Raw genomic sequence first — 25,401 nt, 5'->3', positions numbered from 1 at the left:
AAGACAATGTCAGCTTCCTAACAGCTGAAATTCTTAACTTCAACTTTATTGAAGTATAAAGCAGAGAAGTAGTTAAATTTCACACTTAAAATGGCTCATGCACTTCAAAGTGAATATCCAACAGAGTCAACTAAGGAAGTAACATAGATAATAGGAGAAAGATATTTCTTCTGAAAACTCCATAACATTCAAACATTTTGAGCCTTCTCTGTCAATTACAATGCTCTTCTTTTTTTAGTTAATTGTTGATTAGAAAATGAGGGTCCCATCAAAAAAATGCTGGTATTTGAACTTGAAAGGAGCACAATTCTGCAAGCATAGGAGTGTGCCAGAAAAAAAAAAAACAAAAACAGGCAACATTTTTTGTTTTCCTATTCTGAATTTAAAGAACTAGTTCTCAAGGTCACATAAACTGGGTCTTAATCTGTGGAGCCTGGTATGACACTACAATTAATAACTAAACAGTAGTAAAAAAAAATAAGCCAATCAACAATGGATCATATCTGTCATCTTAGTGCAATATTTTAGCTAAGGAAAAAGAAAGTATCAATTTCACCAATCTTGAGAAAAGGAAAGACATGATAACTTGCCTTTTACTATTTGGTTTCCTTTGTCTGAGGTGTTGTGTTTGTTCTGGGGTGTTTTCTTTTAATCAGAATCAACACTTTGTTCATGTCTTCTACGGTATTCCAACAAGGATCAAAACATTGGTGAGACACTCTGTGGGCTGAACTTCATCCACTTTAGACAAACACTTCAAAGTCACTATTCTGATGTGGCTTAAACTCAGCAAATTTTGAACCTAACACACTGCACAGGTTTGTATTGGACATTAGAAAGCATTTCTTTACTGAGAGGGAGGATAGGTAGTGAGAGAGGCTTCCTGAAGAGGTAGGAAATGCCCCTTGTCTGGGAGCATTTGGAAAACACCCTTAAAAAGTGCTTTAACGTTTGATCAGCTCTGAAGTGGTCAAGCAGAAGGACTAGATGGTCAGTGTACGTCCTTTCCATCTGAAATAGTCTGTTCTGTTCAATTCTGCATTTTCAGGAAACTACATAAAATGGAGCAAAGAAAATTATCCAACAAACAGATGAAACCATTATTTTTTCCATCCTAATATTATGCTGCAGTGAAGAAAGCCAAGTATCAAAAGTACAGGAACTCAGAGAGAATGTAATGAATATTCTGCAAAATTATTACATCCCTTGCTCTGAAATACAGCACTCATTTCTAAACTTAAGATGATGAAGCAGACATAAACACAGTCTGACACTTCCAGCAAAAATTTCCATAGCATAGGCGTTCGCTCGACTGTACACAAGTTCCCATCCAATTAAAATATAACAAAATAGATCTTTTTCCTAAATATTCCCTTTTAAGCTCTAAGTTTCACCAAGCCCAAATGCCACCACTTTCTCACCACATATCAGAGTATTCATTATCCACCCTCCTTGCTGTTACTCAACCAGGAATTGTCCTCTGTCAAGTCATTCTCTCACCTGTCACGGAATAGACTTGCTGATAAGAAAGATGAAAGATGAAATAGAAAGATAGAAAGATGAAATAAGAAAGATGAAGCAGCTAGTCTCCAGAACTGTTTTGTTTTTTCTCTTTCCCCCCCCTTTTTGGTATGATAAAGGCTGAAACACTGTTATCCACTAAACACAGACTGAAAAGCCTCAGAGCCTCCATTTGGTCCTGAAGCCAGTAATAAACCTAAATTGTTTGAATTATCTACAGTATTTCATAAGTGACTATAGTGATGGTTTGTATACATAACAGAATCAAATCACCAGCTGGTGCAACCACTCACCAAAATCTTAGGACCTCTCTCACACAGACTAAGCCAGTATTTACTCAGGTTGGACTTGCAAAGGAGCTTTGGGGCTGTGTAAAACACTGGTTCTGTTTTCAGTTTATTCTTGACTCAAGCAAAACTAAAATTATGATAAATTTATATCGAGGATAGCCAAAGTAAAATCCTTAGGCCAAACGTACTCCAGGATTCTTAACTAAGCTGTCTGAGAACTGCATGTTCCAATATATGTTCTTTGTGTATTTCACCCATTTTAGAAAAAGAGATGGGACACAGTGTACACCAAAACCTGCATTTTCCTGATATGGCTGATTATGTGGCATCTAAATTTAGCTTGTAATCTCTGCTGAGCAGGACCTCTGTTTCCTGTTTGCCCTCTAATTACTACAGAAAATTATGGTCTTGTATAAATGAATATATACTGTTCTGATGCAGTATTTAAAATAACTGTGGACATTAAATATTGCCCATCCATTTGTCAGTGAATAAATAATTTGATCACATTCTCAAAAATTTATTTCTGAACAATTTCTTTTTATTTCCATTTATTTTCATTTTGACTAATGTGCTGTTACATGAGCAAAGCTCATCTGTTTGTATCATCATGACTAAGATAAAAATAAAATGGATATTTTTACTGTTTACATGTCTGCTTATATTGTAAATTAAATGTCTGCTTATATATTAAAAATGTTCTGTGCAAGCTGCTATTTCTAACACAGCAGTGCCTTAAAACAGAGACCAAAAGAGCAAACACTTAGGTTTGTTAGATTCAGACAAAACAGGTAGAAAAACCTCGTCTTCTGAAGAGGTATGGCAGAAAAAGGCTGGGATGAGAGATATTAGCCCACCTTAATTTGACCAAAATCTGAACAAATGAAATTAAAAGACTTTTCTGGAATTGTTAAGAAAGTCTGTAGCAAATCTGGAAATTAAATTGAGGTAATTCTAACTTCTAGTGATTCAAGAAGTTTGCTCTTACTATATTTTCATTGATATCTAAAGGCAAAAACAAACAAAAAAATCCATATACTATCATACAACTGATCTGAGACTTAGGAGTAAGTGCTTAGTGTTTGGCAGGGAACTTCCTCTATGAAGAAAAATTCAGAATGAGAAGTGTTGCTTGGATATAATCATATATTGCAGGAAAAGAACTGACAAGTCCTACTTTGTTGTGGTAGTCCTCCTTACCAATAAGGTCTTCACTTTTTACCGTGTGTATAACGGATTCTCAGGTTATCCTGGAATATATTTTCATCCTTACCTTGCCTGGGTTTTTACTGATTGAAATTACAGACACAACTAAATTATTCCCTAGTCCACATGTCTATATTTGCACTTGGGTGGCAGATCCTGTTCCAGCTACATGAAAGCAGGAATACACGTTCCCTGACTTTGCTTTCAAGGATGAAGCACTTCCATCACTTTCCACCAGTGACTTCACTCACAAAAGTCACCATGTATGGGGAGCTACCAGAGCACAGCATCTTCACTGCTGATGGCAATTATTTACGTTACTCCTTTTAACATTGTAAATTGACTGACTCTTTCCAGTATCAATGAGAAAAACATTCCTTACTGATTATCTGGCCACTACACAAGTCAATGGAACATTCTTCTGCTTCTTCTGACAAGATGTAATAAAACCTCTTTAGCATTTATTTTCAGTTTTTAAAGTATTTTATATAAATGTTAATTAAAATTTGCAAAAATGAGAATGAATTCAGTTTTGAAATGTAATCAAAACCAGATTTTTTTCTGCAACACTCTAAATAGGAAGCCTCACATTAGATACTGTTAAATATGTTGAAATCTCTAAAATAACTCAGTGATTGCTTTCCCAAAGAACCACATACTCTTGGCAGTTTTGGTCAATTAAATGTTTAAAAAAAATTTTAACTTCTTTAATTGAGATGTGAAAGACTCTGTATCCTGAGAAGCAATCTCAATTTATTTCAGATTTGCATATTATTGAATCCTTCAACATTTTTCAGAAGTACATGCTACTAACAATTTCAGAGACCTACATGTGTAGGATCTACCATCTCATCCTGTGTGGCAGTTTCTTATCTTCCCTTTACATTTTGCTTATAACACTTTTGCAAGTAAATTTGTTTCTTTCTGAAGCTACTGAGGTGCTACTCTTGCTAAATTGAAAAAAGAGAAAGCTCCATTTAATGGGTATATGAATGGAGATTTTTCACAAAGACCTTAGGAACAAAGGCATGTAGTTATACAAAACCAGTCTGTTAAAATATGACTACTCTGGAGCATACAAGAAAGAAAAGATGACCCTAACAACAGTGAACAGCACTTACCATAGTAGGGGAACAGACTGCAGGACCTGGGGAAAGGATTTTCCTGCTGACAAGACTTTGTCATTTCATGTCTGCTCATGGTTCTGGGCCACAATTTCACCTAATTGGTGGCTGGGTAGGTTGAAGGTTGGGGGTGGAGGGCTGAAGATTTATATGTTTAAAATCAATTCTATCAACTCAGTCTCCAAACATTTGAAGAACAGTAGAGTGAATTGCAGAATATTAAATAGACTTAAATTATCTTGATACTATAAATTGCAAGAACCCTGTCTGTACTCTGACTAACCACCTCTACTAGCTCCATCCCTAAGCAGGTTAACAACAAGATACAAAGCAGACTCAAAGAGCAGTTCAACCCCAATGCTGTACCAAATCATTCCTGAGGCTAAAGAGGAAAGTATGTTCTTCTGTCAGATGAGGGTATATCCCAACTCTTTCAACCAGTTAACTTCATGTACCCATGGCTACACCATAAACAAAGTGCAGCCTGTTAATGTGAAACCTCCAAATTATACTCTCCCTACCAAATTATACTCTCCTTATTTTGGGTGATTTGTTTGTGGCTTTTGTTTGTTTGCTCTCACTTTTCTGGGCTAAGCTGAAATTATTTAAAGGCTTTTAAGAAAAGTATTTATTATTACTTTTACTGGAAGTTCTCTTCCTGTAGCACAGCCTTACACTCCTCACTGGACTTTGTCTTTACTGTTCACTAGTTCACAGTTGGGTGAGAACTCACTTTGTGGTCATAATTTTCTCAAGAGAGAGTTGATCAACCATTCTGCTTTTGTAGGACAGAAGACAAATTTTTACTAAGACACTATACATCACTGCTGTCATGTATAGAGACAATTATTTGGAAATAATTAAGTGCCTCTATACATCACAGCAATCCAGGGTGCCTGTCTTTCCACACAGACTGATTTCTTGCAGTGTTATGATTATCTATTCTGTTCTTATCTGTGTTTTTACCTATTTAGAAATATCTGGCTTAGAACTAGCTAGTTCCACATGAATTACCAACAACATGAAGTTTTGTAATTATCTTTACAGGATTAATTTGTGACATCCAAGCAAGCCACCAGCAATTATATCACCTAATACACTTATGATCTCTGGGGCTACCAAAAAATCTGTGCCATTCCTGCTGAAGAATATAACCAGAAGTGAAGAATAGTCACCCTTAGTCTCAAAGCATTTTTAGGAGGACTACAACACCTGAAGCAGACTGAGATCTTGTCCTTTTTCCACTGAATCATATTCTAGTATATATAGCCTGAGAAATTATATATGACTGGAGTTCCCCAATCATTCAGATGTTTCTGGGGCATGTTATCACCCATTCTTAAAGGGCAACTCTCCCCAGTGTTCCAAAATAACTTCCTACTCCTTCCTAAGATGTCCCATGACTTTCTTACAGGCCCTACAGCAGCAAACACGCACCAAAGAACAGGTTTCAGACTCTATATGCTTCTCAGAATGATTCTACCCCTTTCAGAGCTCTAGTTTTCTCTTGTTATTGACATTTAAAAAGAAACCTACTGTTTCTCCATTGTTTTGTTTATACGGCGTAAAGTTCTCATGGGAAAAACAAGTTGTCAGCTCTAAACTTGTACATCAGGATGATTAATAAACTGCATGTAAATGACACAGGAAATTCAAATTCTTGAAATGTTCAAATATGTGGAACTCAGAGAACATACAACTGGGGTTTATTCAGTAATTCAGCTTACAAATATCAACAAGATAACTGGAAAACTGTATACAAATGCAGTTTTCTCTTACACTTTTCTTTTTTGGTCTTGGCAGTTAGGGGGTTTACTACTGGATGGCAAATCCCAGATTGTATGAATTTGTTTTTTCAAGTGGTAAACTCATCATTTGTATTCAATAACTCTAAGAGAAAATCCCATGGATGGCAGTACAGTGGAAATGGCTATTTTATTAAGGTGTCGAGAACACCAGTGCAGTTGTAATTCACTGCAGAATTTCTATATATTCTGTTGTGAAAGTGATGACAAGTTGATGATTTTTGCCGTAAAACTGTCAAATACAGCAGACTACTAAATAAAGGCATTTTTATGTTGTGACACAGAGACATTCAGACTCTTTCCAGTTTAGCTCAAACTCAGCTCTGCTAACAACCAATTATAGCATATAGGTTTTCTTCAAAAATATCAAAACCAACCAGCAACAAAAAACAGCCACAAACAAACAAACAACAAACCACAAAAACAAAATACCTCTTCTAAAGACATTGTCTATAAATTATTCATGTCCTTGTGAACATGTTTTCTAAAATTTAAAAAAAAAATTCAAAAGGAACTATTTTGTCACAAAGTATAATTCTTTATCAAAATAGTCTTCATTTTAATGCTTGTATTTATTGCTATTATTTACAAATTTAATGTAATAAGAATTAATTAACCTCTCAAGTGATATTTTGAGAGTACAATAAATTTCACAAAATTGCTAAAGAAATATGTTTACTTTTGTTTATAATCTTGAAAGGGAGATTATTTTGCTACTAACAGATTATTTCTCCATACTGTTTTATAATATGAATTTCCATACGTCCTTGATCACATACACAGCCAGAAAACACACTGCAAAATTGGGATGCAAATTACTAGCAAAGTAAAACCACAGAAGGGTTATGCACTGTTATCTCTTGCATGTGTGTGAACACAGCAGTAGGAAGGCCTGCTATTTAACACTTCTTATATTTCCAGAATCTAGCAAGATCTAACACAGTCTTTTTAATTGCTTTGATATTTCTGAATGTAAATTTATTATCCCCCAGTATTTCTATATTAACTTCTCACCAACTTTATGTATTCATACATAAGGACTGATTGAAAATAAGGAATCTTCAAAGTTTAATTACTTTTTAAAATTCAAAATTACTTATGAACCCATTCATTTTAAAGAAGCAACATTTTTAGCAGAAGTAAAGCAAAGTGTTTTGGAGCTGTGATGCCTTATAGAGAGAAAAAATGGTATTGTACAGCATATGGTTCTGTTAGAACAGAATGCTTCTGCATTAAAAGAGCAGAGAGGTATGTTGCTTTTTCCCACAACTCTTCCTCAAGACTGAATGTAATTATTATTCTTACATCTTGAATGTGTAAGTTGTAAACAAGCTATGATTTAAATAGAATACACAGAGATTTAAATATAACATTATGTAAATATAACACAAGCTTTACTTTATAGAGACAAGGTCTTTGCATGTAAAATACATCCAGAAGTTTCATGCAGATAATGAAGGGTGGAGAAAAAAAGTTCATAGGAAATAATTCAATTGTATGACCTTCTCTTTCACTACTGCTTTTACATAATAAAAAAGACTGACTCTATGCAATACTATGACAACTCTGTTAAAAATAATCTCATGATTATAGAGTTCTTTTCCAATTCATAAGACATTTTTTAACAAAGGTTTTTTTACTTTTAAAAAAATTTGTATAAGATGTTTACCTTGATTTTTTTATATACTTTATATACTTTTTATATACTTTAAATACTTTAAAAAGGAAATAGGGTTTCTAAATATATTTTAAAGTTGAACTTTAATAAACATAACATACATATATCTTTAAGAAGAGTGACTTAAGAGTTAGCAATGCCAGCACAGAAGCCAGAGCCTTCAGGGTTTATTTTCAGTTGATGACACACCAACCCACCCTGTGATGAAGAATGCAGCTAACTCTAATCTTGTAGAGTACCTGAGTCTAATTTAGTATTTATAATATATCTCTTCAGTGATATTGGCCAGGTGATTGAACAACCTATTCATACAAATTAGCTCATCTCATCTTTTTGTTTCCCAAAGTGTGAGATGCTGTGCTTCAGCCCGGGGAGTGCACTGGATAAAGTCAAATCTATCAGCTCCTACATGAAGACCAGGGCATTGCAGCTCATCTCTCCCTTTCCTTCCTGATGAGATCAGACACTTTTGGCCTCTGGCAGTGTGGCATTACAGAATGGTGAGGGTGGTACCCAGCTGCTGCAGGGGAGCACCAATGTGTCAATACACGGGTCATGAAACAGAATAGATTAAATATGTACTGGTAACTGCTCAAACATAACCATGGTAACCTACTTGTATTCATGAGGAGGGAGAAAAACTCAGGAAATAGGAAAAAGTCTGTGGATGAGGTAGCAAGGGAGGACTTGCAACAGGACCCTGGTGCAAGGTACAGGTATAAGGGAGTGGATACTCCCTATGGCTTCAAGGAACACACAAACCTTAGCAAGTGGAGTAGATTCTCCAATACAGGGTTCAGATCTGTCTGTGAACAAGATTCCCAGGAATGGACCTGGGGACAACACACTGGGTTCAGCAGGCTGAACTTAGTTTGTGCTGGAGGACAAGGCAAAACACCTGCAGCAGGTTAGAGCACTGTACAGGACAGGAGTGCAGCAGGTGAGAGCACAGAACTAGAGGCAGCCAGCTGGGCTGGGACTAAGGAGCTCCCTATTTCAGGACAGGATAGCAGTGTGAAGGGATGGGAAAGATGAACTACAGAGGGAGCTGCAGCTAGAACAAGTGGATCCTGTCTATACAAGTATTCAGCAGGCCTAATTTAAACCAAACAGAGCAATCTCCATCTTCTTCATGTGACACACAAGGAGAAAAAAAAAATCAAGCAATTAAAACTATAAAAATTACTGTTGTTCTTTAGAAGAAGTACTTTACATGAGAGTATGTTATATGTGGCAAATATTCAGAAATACCTTGTGTGTCACATTGTAAAGTCCTAGCATCTTTGTGTCCCCAGAAATATCATGATCTCCTTAATATCCAAAAGCAATAAATACCCCCTAGGAAGTGTTTAGTATTACTAGAATTGCCCAGATATAAACTAAGTAAACATGAAAAGCCTTCATGGATCTAGTCTGCTGCCTCTGAAAACTGGAGCAAAAATGGCTCTGATCATACTCCAAGGTGTGCATGAAAGTAAATAAAGGGACATGACCTGTATCTACTGCATCTTAAGCTGCATTTTTGTAGACAAGGATATTGACAATTTCAGCATAGGAAATTAATTCCTAAATCACAGTAAAACTAATTTTTGGTACTTAAAGTTCCAAACTAATGGATAATTTTGGAATTCTTATAGATAAAAACTAAGAAATCATCATGTAAAGTGTATTTACCACACTATCAGCCACAGACACAATCAGTAATATGGTTGGGCTGTGATATACTCCTTCATGATTTACAGTCTGATAGCTGCTCTCCTTTGCTGTATGAGAAAGAAGCATTTAATCTCTCTTAATCGGCAAATTCACTTAAAGTGAAGTGCAGTTTTCCAACAGAAAAAAATTCAGCCGTGCATACAATTCACATGAGGATGTATAGGAATTAAGCTTGCATTTTTTTGAAGTCTACAATTCCTAACTTCAGAAGACTTGTCTCACAATTAAAAATTAAAACATACTACAAAATACTGATGAGAGTACTACATGTGTTGGTTTTGAATAAGCACTGTAAAGTTAAAGTATATGTACACAATTAATGAGAATTCAAAAGAATAGGTGATTCTAAAATTAATTTGCATGTCCAACAGGAGTGGGTTCTTATGTAATATATAAGCACTATCACTTTCTTCTCATATTTTAATTAAAACATAAAGCTTCTCCTTTTCTATGCAGAATATTTCAATAGCAGTTTAAGAATGTTATTGCACATAGGATATACTCTAAATAGCATTTATATGTGTGAGTATCAACAATGTGGTCCAAACATGCACTTTGATTTGAACATAGTATGGAATGTACCTATGGAATGCACTGATGGAATAAAAAGAAAGAGATAATAATTATATAGATATATTAGGTTTGTAATTATGGGGATAGAAAAATTTAGGCTACATTTGCATGCTCAAAGTCATCAGTTTCAGGGAGCAAGCCCCAGTCTCCAGGCCAGGATGTGCAGAACAGTTTGCATCTACCTAAAAAGAGTCGTCTCTGTCCACATGCAAAGCACCTGGCCTGGGTCTTCTCTAAGCTTCACAGCCGACCTTGAGGACCACAAAACATCAATTTTTTCTTAGTTTCTAGCTCTGAGAACTTGAGATAATAACTGAAGATATACAGCAGTCCAGCACAAGGGCTGCTTTTATAAAATGCCCTTGAGAGTGTGTTTCATCCTATAGTGAGGGGTATAAGACATGCAAGTTTTCAAGGGTGACAACACTATGTCTTCTATGGGCTTCTTCTAAAACTTAATCTAGTAATTTTTCCACCTTAGGCACAGCTAGTTGGTTAAATTTGGAAAGGGAAAACAGAACTGAAGGAATAATACAGAGTAATGCAGAGCATCATCAGACTTGTGCGTCAGCTGAGGGGAGATGAAAGAAGAGCCTGCAGCTGTACTACGGGGGATGGAATTGAAAGCTTCTTACAAGCCTGTGGCTATACTCTGTGAATTCTTTCTTTTTTCTCCTTGTGTAAGAAGAAATGTAGTTCTTTATTTTCAGTGCTCACATTCTACATTTTGTACAATGTCCTTCCGTTATGAAGACAAGCAATGTGAAGTTGCAGCGAAAAATCTGAAATATGGGGTCACTGACTTTCACTGACATTTCTTCTATAAAACTTTTGGAAAAGTCATATGAGAACTGTCACCTGTTGGAACTCTCCTTCTCCTGGGAAAGGCATAAAGTATCTGCAGAATGCTGTGCTTATCAGATAGGACATTTTCCATGTTTGCTGAAATGCCGTGATAACAGAATCACTACTTACTGCGGTCAGTAATTATTGTCCGGGCCTCTTGATTGCTTGTCTTGTTTTTTAGGTTTTGTGCTGCAGTTATTAGTTCATCCAGCTGGGGACGTCTTTGGTCCAGATCCTGTAGTATTGCCTAGTCGAACACAAATTTAAAAAAAAAATTTAAAAAAAGCCTAAAGAGCTTTTGAGAAGACCACATATAGGGACTTTTTTGGTGCAAACTAGACTTGAAAAGATTGCTTGCTGTTTCAAATAATTTAAAGAATTTGGTCTAGATCTTCTAAATATTTTTGTTATTATTTTAAAATACCAAGTATAATTTGCAAAAAAAATTTTTAAAGAACCTGTAAAACTAAATATAAAGTAGCAATTGTTCTACATTTTTAACATGTCAAATTATGCAGGATAAACTATTCTCCTCTATAAAGCTATATAGAAGGGTGCTATTTTTCTATATCATCTTATAATTTACTGTTTATTTCAAAAAGAAGATTTAAAGGTTTACATTCTTGCCAGATTAGGCAGGCTTTTCCTATTAGCTCATGAAGTCTAATAAATTATGTTTATTTTAAAATATTTCATGACTGTTTAATTATTATCTATTGGTTAAAAGCCATTGTAATGTCACTTTTTTCTGTCTTCCGTCCTTACTTATCTGAAAAATAATTAACACTCACAATAACTTATATGTTACTCAAACCAATATATAAAGCCCAGACAATCTGACTAGAAAGTGAGAAGTGGATTTAGAGTTTCTCATGGGGAAAAAGATGAGCTTTGTGGTATTTAGAAGGCAATAAAAACTAAAATACAATAGCTTTGGGTAAAATGAAAATGAAAACTCAAGGAAAGTACGGCATATAAGACTTATGCACATATTTAACTTATTTCAAAGGATTAGGGAAGAGCAAACAAGGAATCAGTACAATAATTTCTCAGATGAGAAGCATCCAAGTATGTCTTTAGAAGACTGACCAAATTCAGACACTTCAGCTACCTATTGTGGAGTTTCCAGAAAAGATACTCGTTAGATTTCCCAGTCTTAGGAGTTAGAAGTAGCAATACTGATGACATAATTACGACTATAAATTACTTTTATTCTATGTACAACTTTTAGTCTTTAGAACAGAGCAGTGTGCCATCAGACAGTCAGCAGGTACACTTTAACAGATAACAAGCTGGCGACAAAGGCCAGAGAAGGATTTCTATTTTTGAGGCCAGTTACGGAGTCACTGTAATCTTTTAGCATTCTCACCTGCCTGTTGAAAAAGTGTCTGGAGTATTTTCCTGTCTTAAAAGTCTCCTCTCCTTAAAATGCTTTTGTTCTAAATAATCATAGTTTACTTTAAAAAGCTGTTATTCACTGACTGTTCTGGATAGAAAAGGCCTGGGAGTCTGATCTTAAATTTGACCCTCCAGCTTCAGACTACAGTTGCATAATTTCCACCAAGTTGAAGGTTACAAATAAAGACCTAATACCATTTTCTGTTTTGTAAGATTAACAAAAGGGCATAAGAATATAGCTTTCAGTAACTACAGCATGTGCTATGAAAAGCAAACTTAAAGCTCCACAAAGTTTCATTTTGTTCAATTACAAACTCTTTAGGAAAAAAAGGGTAATTTTCAAGATACACATCTAGTTCTGTACACATCTACACCCTGTGAAATTCTTGCTTTTAACTTCTGTATCAGGTCTTTGAAAATCTATTTTAACTGGCTTTTTAAAGTCATACTCAAAAGCTTGGATGGTATTTTTTCAATTGTATACTGATTGAATTGCAGAAAGATGCAGTTAAAACAGCAGCTTGCATAATTAAGTAAAGAAGAAATTTCTAATTAGAAGTCTCTCCTTAGTAAGAGAAATAAAATCTACTGATGCCATTACTATCTCTAGATATCTATGTGCCTTCCAAACTCCATTTTATAAGAAGAGAAGTTAATGAGGGACAGGAATTTCCCAATAGGAAAGGCAATCCCAGTGCAGTGGAACAGCAACTGTATTGCACATATTGCCAATATGGATGGTGCAGAAGAAGACTAAAACACACACAACAGACTCAGATAATTCTGTGGCTTCCCTCTCTCTCTCCTTCCCTTCCTAGAAAATGTTCACAAGACGAAAAACAAATTAAATAATTCGAAGGTCTTATGCCAGGAGTGACTCTCTTCCCTAAAGTTTCCTAAATATAATGTTATACCAGACTACACAAACAAAGTGATTTCTCTGATCCAGCCTGAGTCTCCAGCTAGACATTAAATGCTCTGGTTTTACCACTACTAAAGAAAGCTGCTGTTATATGTTTCATATAGTAAGAAATGAAGCACTAGGTAAGGGCAGCTCAGAAAGGATTTGCTCAGTACCAAAATGAGGAAATGGAAGTGATCTGTGCCCAAGGATTTACCCCCAAGACACATCTGCAATTCCTGAACTGGACATTCAGGAAAACTAGAAATGCCTCTTTAATGTGAGTCTTGCTAGTTCTGCTGTTCCCTTGGGGATATAAAAATCTTATCCCTGTATGGATTATGTGGACAGCCTTCAATCTACCATTTCATGTGAATAAAATTATTTTCCTCTGGATGCACAGGAGTGTATTTTTAAAAGTTCAAGAAGGACACTCTTAAACTCTTAAAACATTATACAGATCTAAAGATTCTTAGACCTTTCACAAGACAATAATACATTATTATAAAACATTTTTTTTTCTTATTCTTAGAAAAATCAGGATTTCTCAAATAAATATATTTTTTCCTTGGTTTACTACAAAGTGTCTGAGAGCTTTACCCAAGCAATAACCTCTTTTATTCAGTATATTTTTACCAATTTCAATTACAAAATTGTTACAATGTTTATTGGTCTAGTTTTTACCAGTTTGTACAATCTTAAATATTTTGCAAATACACATTTCATATTATACCTATCGTGTATGTACCAAACCCCAATGGAAACCTGGATAAAAGTAGCTACTAAAACACAAAATTTCTAACTCTTCCTGTGATCCTGTAGCATGAAAATAAACAACAACACCTGAGCTCCACTTCAAGTGTTACCATATTCAGAAAAATATTCTATGACTGGATAAACTGATCATGCAAGCTGTTTTTGTGGGTTTATAAAAATGCAGCTATTTATGCTAGGAAGAGCAGTTCTTTGAAGAATACAAACTAAAAGATCACTATGTATGATTTTTGGGAAAAATTAAAATTTAATAGCTTTAAAGCATTAGCTGGATAATCTAAAACAAATGGACAAAACCAAAATCAGAAGAAATTAATACCTGGAGAGCATTTTAAAAACATTTACTAATTCAGCCAAGTATTTAAGGTTGTAAAATGATCCTCAACAGAAAACTAAATGGAAACTATTAGAAGTTACTGCTACAACAGCCATAGGAATAAAAGCTCATTAATAGTGGCACCCTGGTGGAGACACAGCAGATGCAACCGACCAGATGCCTCTGATTTGGAATGTCAGCACACGGAAACTAATGTGCTATATAAAAATGGGTAATACAGAAATGAAAGTTGTAATTAAAGTACTTTCAAAATAAATGAAACAGAAATCTATCCAATCCCCATTAGGTCACCAAAAGTACAAGCACAATGACTTAGGGAGTCAGTTGAACTGAAAGTTGTGGGGTTTTTAATAAACAAATTCTTTTGCATGCTCTACGAACACTTTTCTAGTGCTCTGTAAAGGTACAAAAATGCATTCTCCAGAACATTATAGAAACCATTTCAATAAAGAAATGTTGTTTAATTATAAATGCAACTTCATATAAGTAGGTCAACAGTGAAGGACCACTGACATGCACAGTTGTACAAACACATCTTTAAACCCCAAAAGAGCTTTTCTTTTCTTCCATATATCTATGAATGGCAACATAATGATGCTTGGTGATAGCACAGTAATGCATGATAATGAGTAATGAGATACAGTCATGCAACCTACCTAGAGTTTGTTAGAAAGTGATGCTATTCACTTTTAACAATCTTTCCACATTTGCGGACGGCAGCTGCTCAAAAGAAAAATCCAATTTTCAGGTTCCTAACTTTTATGATTTTCTTACACAAAATGGGTGTTGAGGTATGGAACAAATTGTTCAAGTCAGCAACTGAAATAACTTGCATAAAAATTGCTAAAAAATAAACTGACAAACTGAAACAGGTGAAGAGTGACAAATTCTTGATGCGACTTCAAGGTTTGAGACTGAGAATTAAAATATTTTCTGGCTTTATAATATACAGCTTGCATATTTGACACTCTGGGCATGCTAGTTTCTATATATAACAGGATCTTTAAATCTATCCAGTCTTCCTTTTTTTTTTTAATTCCTTTTTTTCTTGACTTTATGGCAAATGTTATCAAAGTAAAGTAGCTGAATTCTAGGATGGTACCAAGACTTACTCATTTGACTAATTGTCTACTAGTGCTCATTATGGGTGTTCACTCTTTAGTATCTGAAGAAATCTTTCCTATACCAAAGCCAGGATTTCCATTTCCCTTTGCTGAACTCAAACATATCAACAAGAGTTAAGGTTGCTGCTTGCATGCTCCCAGTCAAATAGAGCTTGTTATCTATTTTATACTAAGTATAGGAATGCTAATAGTGAGTGATTAAAAAAATTATGTTTGGGCAAACCAGCAAGTTAGATTTTTGCTCTTCCATGTTAAGAGCAAAGTAGAAGCACTTTTTATAAGTAACAGCCCATGGCTGAAGACTTACACTTCTCAACTGTTTGGGATGATTTGTTTTGGCCCACTCCCAACCTTGTTTAAAGAAACAAACCAGTGAACCACAAGAGCACAAGTGAATGATTAATGCGAGAATGTAAGGGAAAAGGAAGATATATTTCTTATCCTGTGAAGCTATTTGCTCCTCTGAACTAACTCACCATGATATCCTCAGGAAAAGCATAATTCCATTAATTAGTTTTTAAGGAAAATATTTTCTCATCTTTTGAAAAAACTTTAGACTCTAAACCTTAAATTTAAAAAAAAATGCACTGATAACTTCAAAAATGTATAGTCAAGACAACTTTTACTTAAAACAACTAAGTTTCTTGTGGCTGATTGGTTTTCTAAATAAAATGTGTTATATACACACACCTAGAAAGAGAGAAAGCTTTGGAAAAACTTGCTAACAATTTCAGAAAATGAAGATATGCAACACCTACAATTCATTTGCATAATAAAATTGGCTTTGTTAAGATATTCCTCCCAAACACAATTTGAATTTGTTTTCTTGTCACTAAGCAGGAAGAGAATACGAGTGAAAATGGTCATTTACATACTCTCCATATTTAAACATAAAATTATGAAACAATGAAAGCAATATAATGCAGAGGAATTTTCTCTTTTGAAACAACTTTTCTTTTGACTATTAACTATTTCCTGTTTTCCCTCCTAAGCATGCACAGTTTTAGGAAAAGATGAGGATCAAGAGCAACGATTTAGCAATGTTGATAGCTGATTGGTGCCTGCCAGTGAAATCAGAACTTTATCAGACTACACAATATGAATTTGATTTTTCCTGAGTGCTTTATGCAGTGCAAGTTTTCCTAAGCATGTACTTTTATGTTCACTTAGGGCCACCTCAAGAACTGCCTCAGCAGCTCTCATTGCTGTCTAAGGAAATATCTCAGCTCCATCAGTGATGCTGGGGGGAAGCCACCAGTGACAGCTTATCAGCTGCTGCATGAGATGCATGAAAAAGCACCATAGAACTTTTTGTGTGGTTATTTTGGTGGCAATCACTCATTCAGTTATGTTGGTGGCATTGTGAATGTTCCTTTACAACTTAGGAAGCCTGGTTTATGCCCGGAGGTAATTAAAGCAAGGTGTGCAACATGCTGTTGATGCACACTAATCAAACCAAACAGAACAGAGAGTACTTAATTTGAGTCTCCTTGTGTTGACCAAAAAGGATGGTGATGGTAAGCTAAGGTGATGGAAAAAGGTAAGGTGATGATGGTGGTGGGAGCTGGGATAACTCTCATCCTCCCGCTCACCCTGCTCCCCATTTATTTGTCAGTAGGAAAGGACTTTGGAAGCACATCAAGAGGATCAAATCATCAGCAGCTTGCTCATTATGAGTGAGATGCCTTGATGGACTGCACTGGAGTCCATCCAGCATACAGGATGGAGAAGATGGAGAGGGGACCAGAAAACGATTACAGTTTAACATGGCTTGTGAATGAATCATTCTACGATAAAAGGAATTTGCGCTATTAGAGCTATTGCCAGGAAAAAAAGGAATAAAGCTAAAGATGTATCTGTAACAAGTAGAACAACATTTGAAGATTTGGGTACTTGGCTATAATGAGGTCCATTCCACTAGAATGCAGTGATAATTCACATGTAAGAACTGAAGACTGAAACAGGATTAGAGCCCTAAGAGTAAATCTGATATACGTGAACTGTGTGTGGAATTACAGCCTCTCGACCCCTAACTATGTGGCTATTCAATATTACTTTTTCTTGCAGTAAAGTATGAGCATTTAAACAACCAGGAAAAACTATTCCAGGGTTTCTGATGTCCTTTCATCCTACTACTAAATAACTTAATGGATGGGAACTGGTGTTAGGAGCTGCGGAGCTTCCCCAGTTTCTGTTCCAGTCAGCAGAACTGAAATCTCTCCGTGTACAGCTGCCATTTGTGGAATGTGAATGTGCACAATTTGATAGTTTTTTCTTTTTTAGAACTAACAGTTTTTCAAATTAAGGGCTTTTCCAATGCGCTTAAAAAATGTGTATTACCAAGGACACTGAGGGCAGATGCTCTGTTTTTCAAGGCTTCAGCTTTAGCCTTTTTTTTTTTAGGATGATATACTTATCAGTTTATCACATTTTTAGACAAAAGTAAAATAGTACTGAGTAGACACAATTTTATGTTATGAAGATAAGAAACAAGCAGATTTTTTTGCTGTTTTTTTAATTTAAGAAAAAACCTAATATTTATAGACAAGGAAAGCTAATATCTAGACTAAAGATGCTCTACAAATTCTCCAATTTTATGCTTCAAAAAAACCCCTACAGAATGACTTCATCAGTTTCTACTGGATCTTCTGGAAATTTTTGATTACTTTTATTGGAAGGTTTCTCCAGTAATAGCAAGTGAATAATAATTAAGGAGAGTAAAATGGATTGGCACAGCATAAGTTGACAGGTGAGCTTTTCTTTAGGACCTTAGGAAACGAGATATTTTTCTCAAGAAAATATAAAGTGAAGAAAAAGGATTTATTCTGGTTTGTCTGGCTTTGCTTTTGAAAAAGAAAAAACTTTTTCTTACAGTGAACTTAATACTATTTAACTCTGTGTCTGTAGGTAGGGGGCAGAAGAAAGGAAAGGTGTTTCTTATTTACTCTATCTAATAAGAAATGTTGGAATAATTCTGAAATAGATTTAGCCTAACTCTAGTAAGGTGGGTCTTTATTCGTATCTCATTGTCATGCCAAAAGATGAATTTACAAGCCTAGTTTTGTCACTTAAACTTTTCTGGTATGTTTTGACAGCATTTGCTCTCAGAACTACACTATATTTTTGTCTCCATTTTTATTGCTTTCTTTTTGTTGTGCTTGTTTCTTTGTTTCATTTACTTTTAATTTCTCCACATTTCTTTTGCTGTGTACTCAATTGCAGTCAACAATAATACAGAAGGTGAAGATGAAAAATCCTGATGTTCATATTTCATTAACAGCAAAGGAAGGAAGGAAATGTATATGTAGCTCTCTCAGGCTTTTCTCATCAGAGGGATGCTCCAGATACTTCCTCTTTCTTGCCTCCCACTTTACCCACTTCAGGAGTTCCAGGTCTCTCTTGTCCTGAGGAGCCCAGAACTGGATCCAGCACTGCAGATACACTCATCTCACTGGGGCTGAGTGGAGGGGCAGGATCACCTCCTGACCTGCTGGCACTGCTGTTCCTAAGGCACCCCAGGGTACCCTTGGCCTTCCTGGCCACGAGGGCACTCACTGGGAGCAGCTGTGTCACTGATGCCCTCTCCTCTAGAAAATATAAAAGGGAACAAGAGCAGGCAGCACCTCTCCCTCCTGCATTTCCAGTGAGTAGCCTTGGGAATGCTGGTGGAGAACACCTGTCAGATTAAAGCACATATTCACAAGAGGCAGGTGAAGGAGGTTTATTGCTAAGATGGGTACTGGATTTTAGATTTCTGCAGAGTAAAGGTTGGAAAGGCTTCTATACACAGGCAAAAGCCAAAGCAGAGGAGAGGAGCAAACAGCACTATGGTAGAGCTGAGCAGCAGCACACCTGGGCATGAGTGTCCAGGCTGGGCTGCACCTATTTTATGAAATTATGCTTCATTTTAGACCTTTCTGTCATTTTATGGTGCTGCCCCTTGGTTAATATATCTTGCTGCAGAGGGTAAATTTGCTCATGCTAAAAGCTACTGAAGATAGTTTCCTGACAATACAATAATTGTTAGCTATGGAAACACTACCATTGAAAAGGTATATTGGTTGGAAATTGAAGACAATACAGTTAAAACAGCAAAAAATGCAAATTCTCAGTAGCCAATATGTTTAAATACAGACCAAATCACTAAAGAATATAAAAGACTATTAACAGAACTTTTAAATTCAATTTTTTTTTTTAATAGACACAGGTTGGAAGAGTGGGAAGATGAATCTCTATGTAAAATCCCATGGACTGGTTGCACACATAGTATGTGAACATACTTGTCCTTTCTGACCTTGAAATCAATGATTCTGTGGGAAATTAAAAAAAAAAATTAATTCCCCTATAATGCCAGTTTGTCTGAGACGAATTTTCAACACCAGTTTCCTCAAATCAGTAACAGTTCTACTTGGTCCCCCTCCCTCACACAGATATAATTTAAATATATTTAAGCAATTTCTGACTGAGAGCAGTGTTTAAGCATAAAGTTAAGCAAAATACTGGGGCTGTTTCTTGTTCAGACAAGAAGAACTTTTACTATGAACTGTTAATGTATTTCATCTGTAAACATTGCTTGGGGCATAAGGTACAGACATTCATTAGGAGCTTGCAGAGGAGCCACACAATGCTGCTCCAGTGGAAGAAAAATTAGCATTTTTCCTTTTCAGAAAATACAGTTTTATTATCTGAATGACAGTTTCAGGAATGAATCTGATATAAACACAAAAGAAAGAATCACTGATAAAGTAGATTGACACTATGATAATAAAACCAGGAAAGAACAATTTGCTTTTTCTGTTGATTCATGTATACACACATGGCAATACACAAGCAGGTATAGATATGGATTTTACAGTGGGCCTTTGTAATAAAAAAGATGGAACCAAATGAATAAAGTTCCAAAAATAAAACCTTCCTCTGATTCCTATTCTGTAACTGAGGAGTAACTGAGGTCAGAAGGACAATAAGCTTGAGTTTCACTATCTGGTCAAAACAGAAAAGGATTTCTTGAGATAATATTACAACACACTTATAAATATAACAAATGTTCCTGACAATATTAAAGGTCAAAATGAAAATATTCTTCTCTATTATCTTTGTTTGGAAACACTAATATGCTTTCCACAAACAAGATTATCTGTGCATTGGAAACTATTGTTTTTATTGTTTTATGACTGCAATTCCCTTGTTTTTGAGGAACAGAACTTGTTTTTCAGACTCTCAACTTTTTCCTGGGACACTGGAATGAAAATAGGTATAAAACTGTATCTTGCAGTGTATTTTTATTTACACTTAGTTCCTGTTATGTTTGTAAAATAGAAACATTTCATAGACAAGGTTTTTCCACAGTTCCAGAAAGAAATAAACTCTTTGCCAGGTTTTTGCTAGACAGCTCTCATGTGCTTGCTCTCCCATGTACTACAAAAGATGAGCCTCAGTTTAACAACAAACTGCACTTCACACTGCTTTGTGCAAAAACTTCTGACCACATTCATAAATTCACTATATGCAGTTCCATAATGGTGTCAGGCTGGAAAATAACTGAAGATGGAATGACTGTACATCATCCATATTTCTAGTGCTGCTTTTCAACAGGAGAGCTTTTTTTTTTTTTTTTAATAATTCACAGACCCAAATTCCTAAACCCAAAGGCTTGTGGCACTGGCTGCTAACAACTCACTGGTAAAAAGTGGTCATCTTTATCAGTTAATCCAACTTGATTTTCAGGTTTACAAAGAGCAGTAATTTTCCAAAACCAATAAGGTGATTTTCACATCAGTAGCACTGACACACAATTTGCCATGAAGCACAGGAGAGAGAAACATATAAAATCCTGGAATAATAATTTTCAAGTTTAACATACCTGACAATTTGGCCTTATCTGATAAGCGATATTTTCACTTTTTGCACACTAAATTAGGAAGGTACAAGAAAATGTCATCCCATATAGAGGATTATGTGAGGATTGATGCAGTCAGTTCTCCAGGGTGGAGAACCCAAATTAACTGGGAGGCTGTTCTGATGCATCTGGACCCTGTCTCCTGCTCTCCCCCTCCCTGTTACCATCACAAAGTCAGTTGCTGAAAGGCCATATTGGGAGGTGGAAACAAGAGCTCTCAAATGTGTTATATTTTTAAAAATTAATGATTTGTATCTCCCCATGGAAATGCTAGATTGTGACAAGCAGTTTTTCAAGAGCTGAATCCTGGAAGGACTCCAGACTGAGGTCACTGTTTTTTGCAAATAGCAGCCTGCAAAACTGGGAGCTATTTTACAGTCTATGGAACTGAAAAATGTACCTATCTTGACAATTTTTTCTTCTTATTCAACTTTTTGACCTTATTCCTTCTTTTCTCTTGAAAATTATCACATATACATATGCAGACACATTTCTTTCCAGGGACTTTTTCCACCAGACAGTAAAAGTAAGATTTTTTTTTTTTTTCAGTGAGAGCTACATTTAAAAGCATTTTTTTTTTCAGCTATTAATTATTAACAAAAGAAAACGGATTTTAGGAATCAACCATTTCATTTGCTTCTATTTTATCCCTCCAGAGTATCCTTCTAAATACCTTCATTCCAAACACTATAAAATACAAAGATGTAAATTGTATCCACATCCAAGGGATTTGGAGAACTCTCTAGAAACATGGGCTGAAACAAGAATAAGCAACTGCACTAAGAAATTAAAGAGAAATATTACACATAAGACTGAACAGATGCCATTATCCCGTAGTGCTGATGAGCCAGCTAAAAGCAGCATCAGTTTATTTATCCCTGACAGTATAATATACTCTGGTTAAAAACAAAACAAACCCAACAAGTTTAGGGGATGTGCTTTAGCATGTCCTTGTCCCCTGTATCAGCTGTTTCCTCAGGAAGGGTCTCAAGGGCTCTGGAGATGCCACGGGCTGGCCATTTCTAGTGGCACTGATGCCACCATGCCAGCCTACCCCCATGACCTTCCTTCACAGCCTCTGTGCCAAGGAAGGTCAGAGCACAGGTGGGACAGGGACACAGCTCTGAGAGAAAGGAACAGAAGCAAGCTGGAATGCAAAAGGGCTGGGCTGCCTTACTGAAGAGGGGCAGGAGGATGGCAGTAGGTGTACAGATAGCTGGAGTTACACATCGCCATTTTAATTAAGGTGATATTGAGAGTGAATGCCAAAGAAATGTCACACCAATAGCAGCAGTAGTAAAAATTAAAAATGTAGTAATGGAGAAGATTTGTGGTCAGAAATTTTAATTTTTTTTTTCCTAAACAGATTCCTGACAGTGGAATAGCTGCTGTGATATCATATTTTTTTAGTCAGTAGCCTTAGGTGTAGATTACTATGTAAAAAAGGATGTTTTAACTTTGACTCTAACCCATGTGTTTCTTTAAAACAAACAAAAAAAACCCCAAACTCAAATGTATTTCTGAAAAACTTTGAAGACTGTAATAACTTTTAAAAATTTAGCTTTCTTTCAAACTTTAATTACTCACTGCTGCAGATGTGCAGGCATTAAGAGATAACAAATAATTATAACAGATTCACCATGTATGCCAAGGTTGTTCTCTGGAGGGTTGGTGGTTTATATTTTCTGATGTCACCATAGATCAAAGGAAAATGTTTCACTGCCTTCCACAGTGTAAGACATTGCATATGGAAATCAGATCATACAAGTTACTCTTGTGGAGGAATGTTCTCTACCACAAACAACTAAAGTCATGTAAGAGCTGCATTAGGAGAGTTTTCCATGTTTGCACACAATTGCAGAGAATTTCTGGCTGAGGGCACGCTTATTGAATTAACTCCAAATCAAATCTCTGTCCACAGATTAAGAATCCCTTAAACCCTAAAAAGCCACAAAGCATGAGCATACTCATTAGTCATACCGAACAAAAAAAAAAAAAAAAGAGTTAAAAAAAAAGGAAAAAAAAGCAACGACTTCCACAGCATCATTAGCCCAAGACTTTGGGTGCCCAGACTCCAGTGCACTACTGAAAATGGACACACATCATACATTCCCTGGGAGAGTGAACAGTAGCTTCTGAACAGCTGTACCCACCCTGCTTCCTGAATCATTCACCTCTCACCTTAGGAAGGTGGATGCTTCAGACTGAGCTCAAGCTCACTGTGTGAAGGCAGATGTATGCAGGGTGGGCAACAAGAAGGGGTGGGAACAGCAGGGTAGAGGCCTGACACAGAGGGGCTGGAGGTGCAGGAAAAGCAGTGATGTGAAAGAGAGGAGCTAAGTGATGTTTGAGGCTCACACTCCAGAAAGGCAGTCAATCCTCACTCACCTATGGATGAATAAACCCCAGTTCTGGACTACACATAACACAGGGAAGAAGCTGTACAGCAGATCTACTAAAGAACTACCTTAGGCCAGACAGACTTAAGTAAGGCACACAGAGCGTGGTGTGAGCACAGCTGTGTGATTTCTGGGGCCAGCTCAGCACTACAGAGCCTTTCAGGACTACTCTGAGTTAATGAGATCTGATGAGTCTCACCTGGCTGAATACAAAACCACTCACCTGCATCTGCTCCCCAGCTTTATCTCATTTAAAACAGCTGCAGTGAGCCTGTCTGTGATGGGGACACACCCACAATATTGCAGTACTACAACATCTGTGTGTGTGTGTATGCATGTGCTCAGGAGAGAAGGAGGTCAGAGTCAAACCTCCATTGCTGCATATTCAGTGTAATTTTCTTTGAAAAAAACTTCATAGAGCAGCCTGAGGACATCTGTGCTAACTGACCATAATTTAATCTTGCAAGTATTTCCTACTATTCTTGTTGGAAGAATATTTTCAGGTATTTGTTCACTACTTCAACCTCAGAGTCACTGTTTAGTTAGGCTATTGTTCAGAATTGTCTGTTACCAATCCTCCTAACTACCTGATAATTTATTTTAGTTTATTTTGATGGTGGTCTTCATTATATCTTCTACAAGGAAAGAAATATATATACCTAAAATGTAGATATGTATGCATACATGCTCACACACATATATATGTACAAGCAATATAAAACAACTGCCAATACTTGGATAAGGACTATAACCCATCACAGAGTCTAAACATATTTTTTCACTATTATCCACAGTATTTGTTATCCCCTTATGGAAACGAGAGTTTCAAATCTATAGCTCATTTCTCTTCTGTAATGTTATACAAGATGGAGATAATCCTTGCAGATGCCATAAAGTCTGTAAACTTTTTTTGCTTCAACATTTTTACCCAAACAGAATAAAGCAGTCACTGAAACTTTTGAAGTGAGTCTGAAAAAAGGTTTGTTCTAGCACTAATACTTATGTTAACAGCTTCAGGGCAGAGGGTCTCTGGGTGAAAGACAATAAACAAACACTGCTAACTTTGTTATTGGTGTGACATCGCTCTTATCTAACCCAATATGAATTCTGATGTGACAGCTCATGAATTTCAGCTATAATACTCAGGAACTGGCTCAAAAAACCTTGTGGGTATTAGCTATATTTAAAGACCTGCAATGGATGAATATACTTCTCTTTTGAAAGAAGCATAGAAAACTACCCAGGAAATTCTAGGTGAATTATTCCTAGCTCATTTTAGAACATATGATTAAGCAACCTTTGAGAAGGAAAAACAGTAGCAAGTAATGCAGCCAACCATTTATCAAGAGTAAATAATAAGAGGGCAACTGCATTTCTCTTCATCCAGAGCTGTATGATTTATCAATAGTGAACCATAGGCAGAAGTTGTGCCCATAGCAAGGCTTCCAATACTGCCTATGTGATGTGAACACAAGCAGGAAATTTGAATGTAAATGAAACTGATGGGAAAAAACCTCCATAACTTGAATACATTATATAGAAAAGAACAATCAAATGAATCTACACATAGACTTGTCCTGTCTGATATGAATCACTATTATTGGTTGATGGAACAAAGATTTTTTATATTCGCAATGATGCAAAAACCAACCAGCAGCAAGAATGTTTTCAATTGTATTTCTCTTCTCACAATCAGAAAATAACCTGAGAATTAGTAAGTCCAAGGCATTAAAATGACTAGCTGGAAAACTGGATTAGTATGGGAATAGGTTGCAAATGACTGGACAGATGGTCACTAATCTAGAAACAA

At 36.0% G+C, this 25,401-nt stretch overlaps 1 protein-coding gene across 6 annotated transcripts in view; it reads right to left on the bottom strand.

The window, feature by feature from the left end:
- Positions 1-25,401, bottom strand: part of DMD (dystrophin) — a 972,793-nt gene that overhangs the window by 280,707 nt on the left and 666,685 nt on the right. For all 6 annotated transcript variants that reach the window (XM_084201221.1, XM_084201219.1, XM_084201223.1 and 3 more), the window contains one exon: positions 10,889-11,006. In XM_084201221.1, the coding sequence (XP_084057347.1) occupies positions 10,889-11,006 (118 nt within the window). The remainder of the gene's footprint in view (positions 1-10,888; positions 11,007-25,401) is intronic.

Source organism: Fringilla coelebs (genome assembly GCF_963513975.1).
Source record: "Fringilla coelebs genome assembly, chromosome: 2".
Classification (NCBI taxonomy): Eukaryota; Metazoa; Chordata; class Aves; order Passeriformes; family Fringillidae; genus Fringilla; species Fringilla coelebs.
The sequence above is the reverse complement of the archived record's forward strand: the minus strand, read 5'-3'. Positions and strand labels throughout refer to the sequence as shown.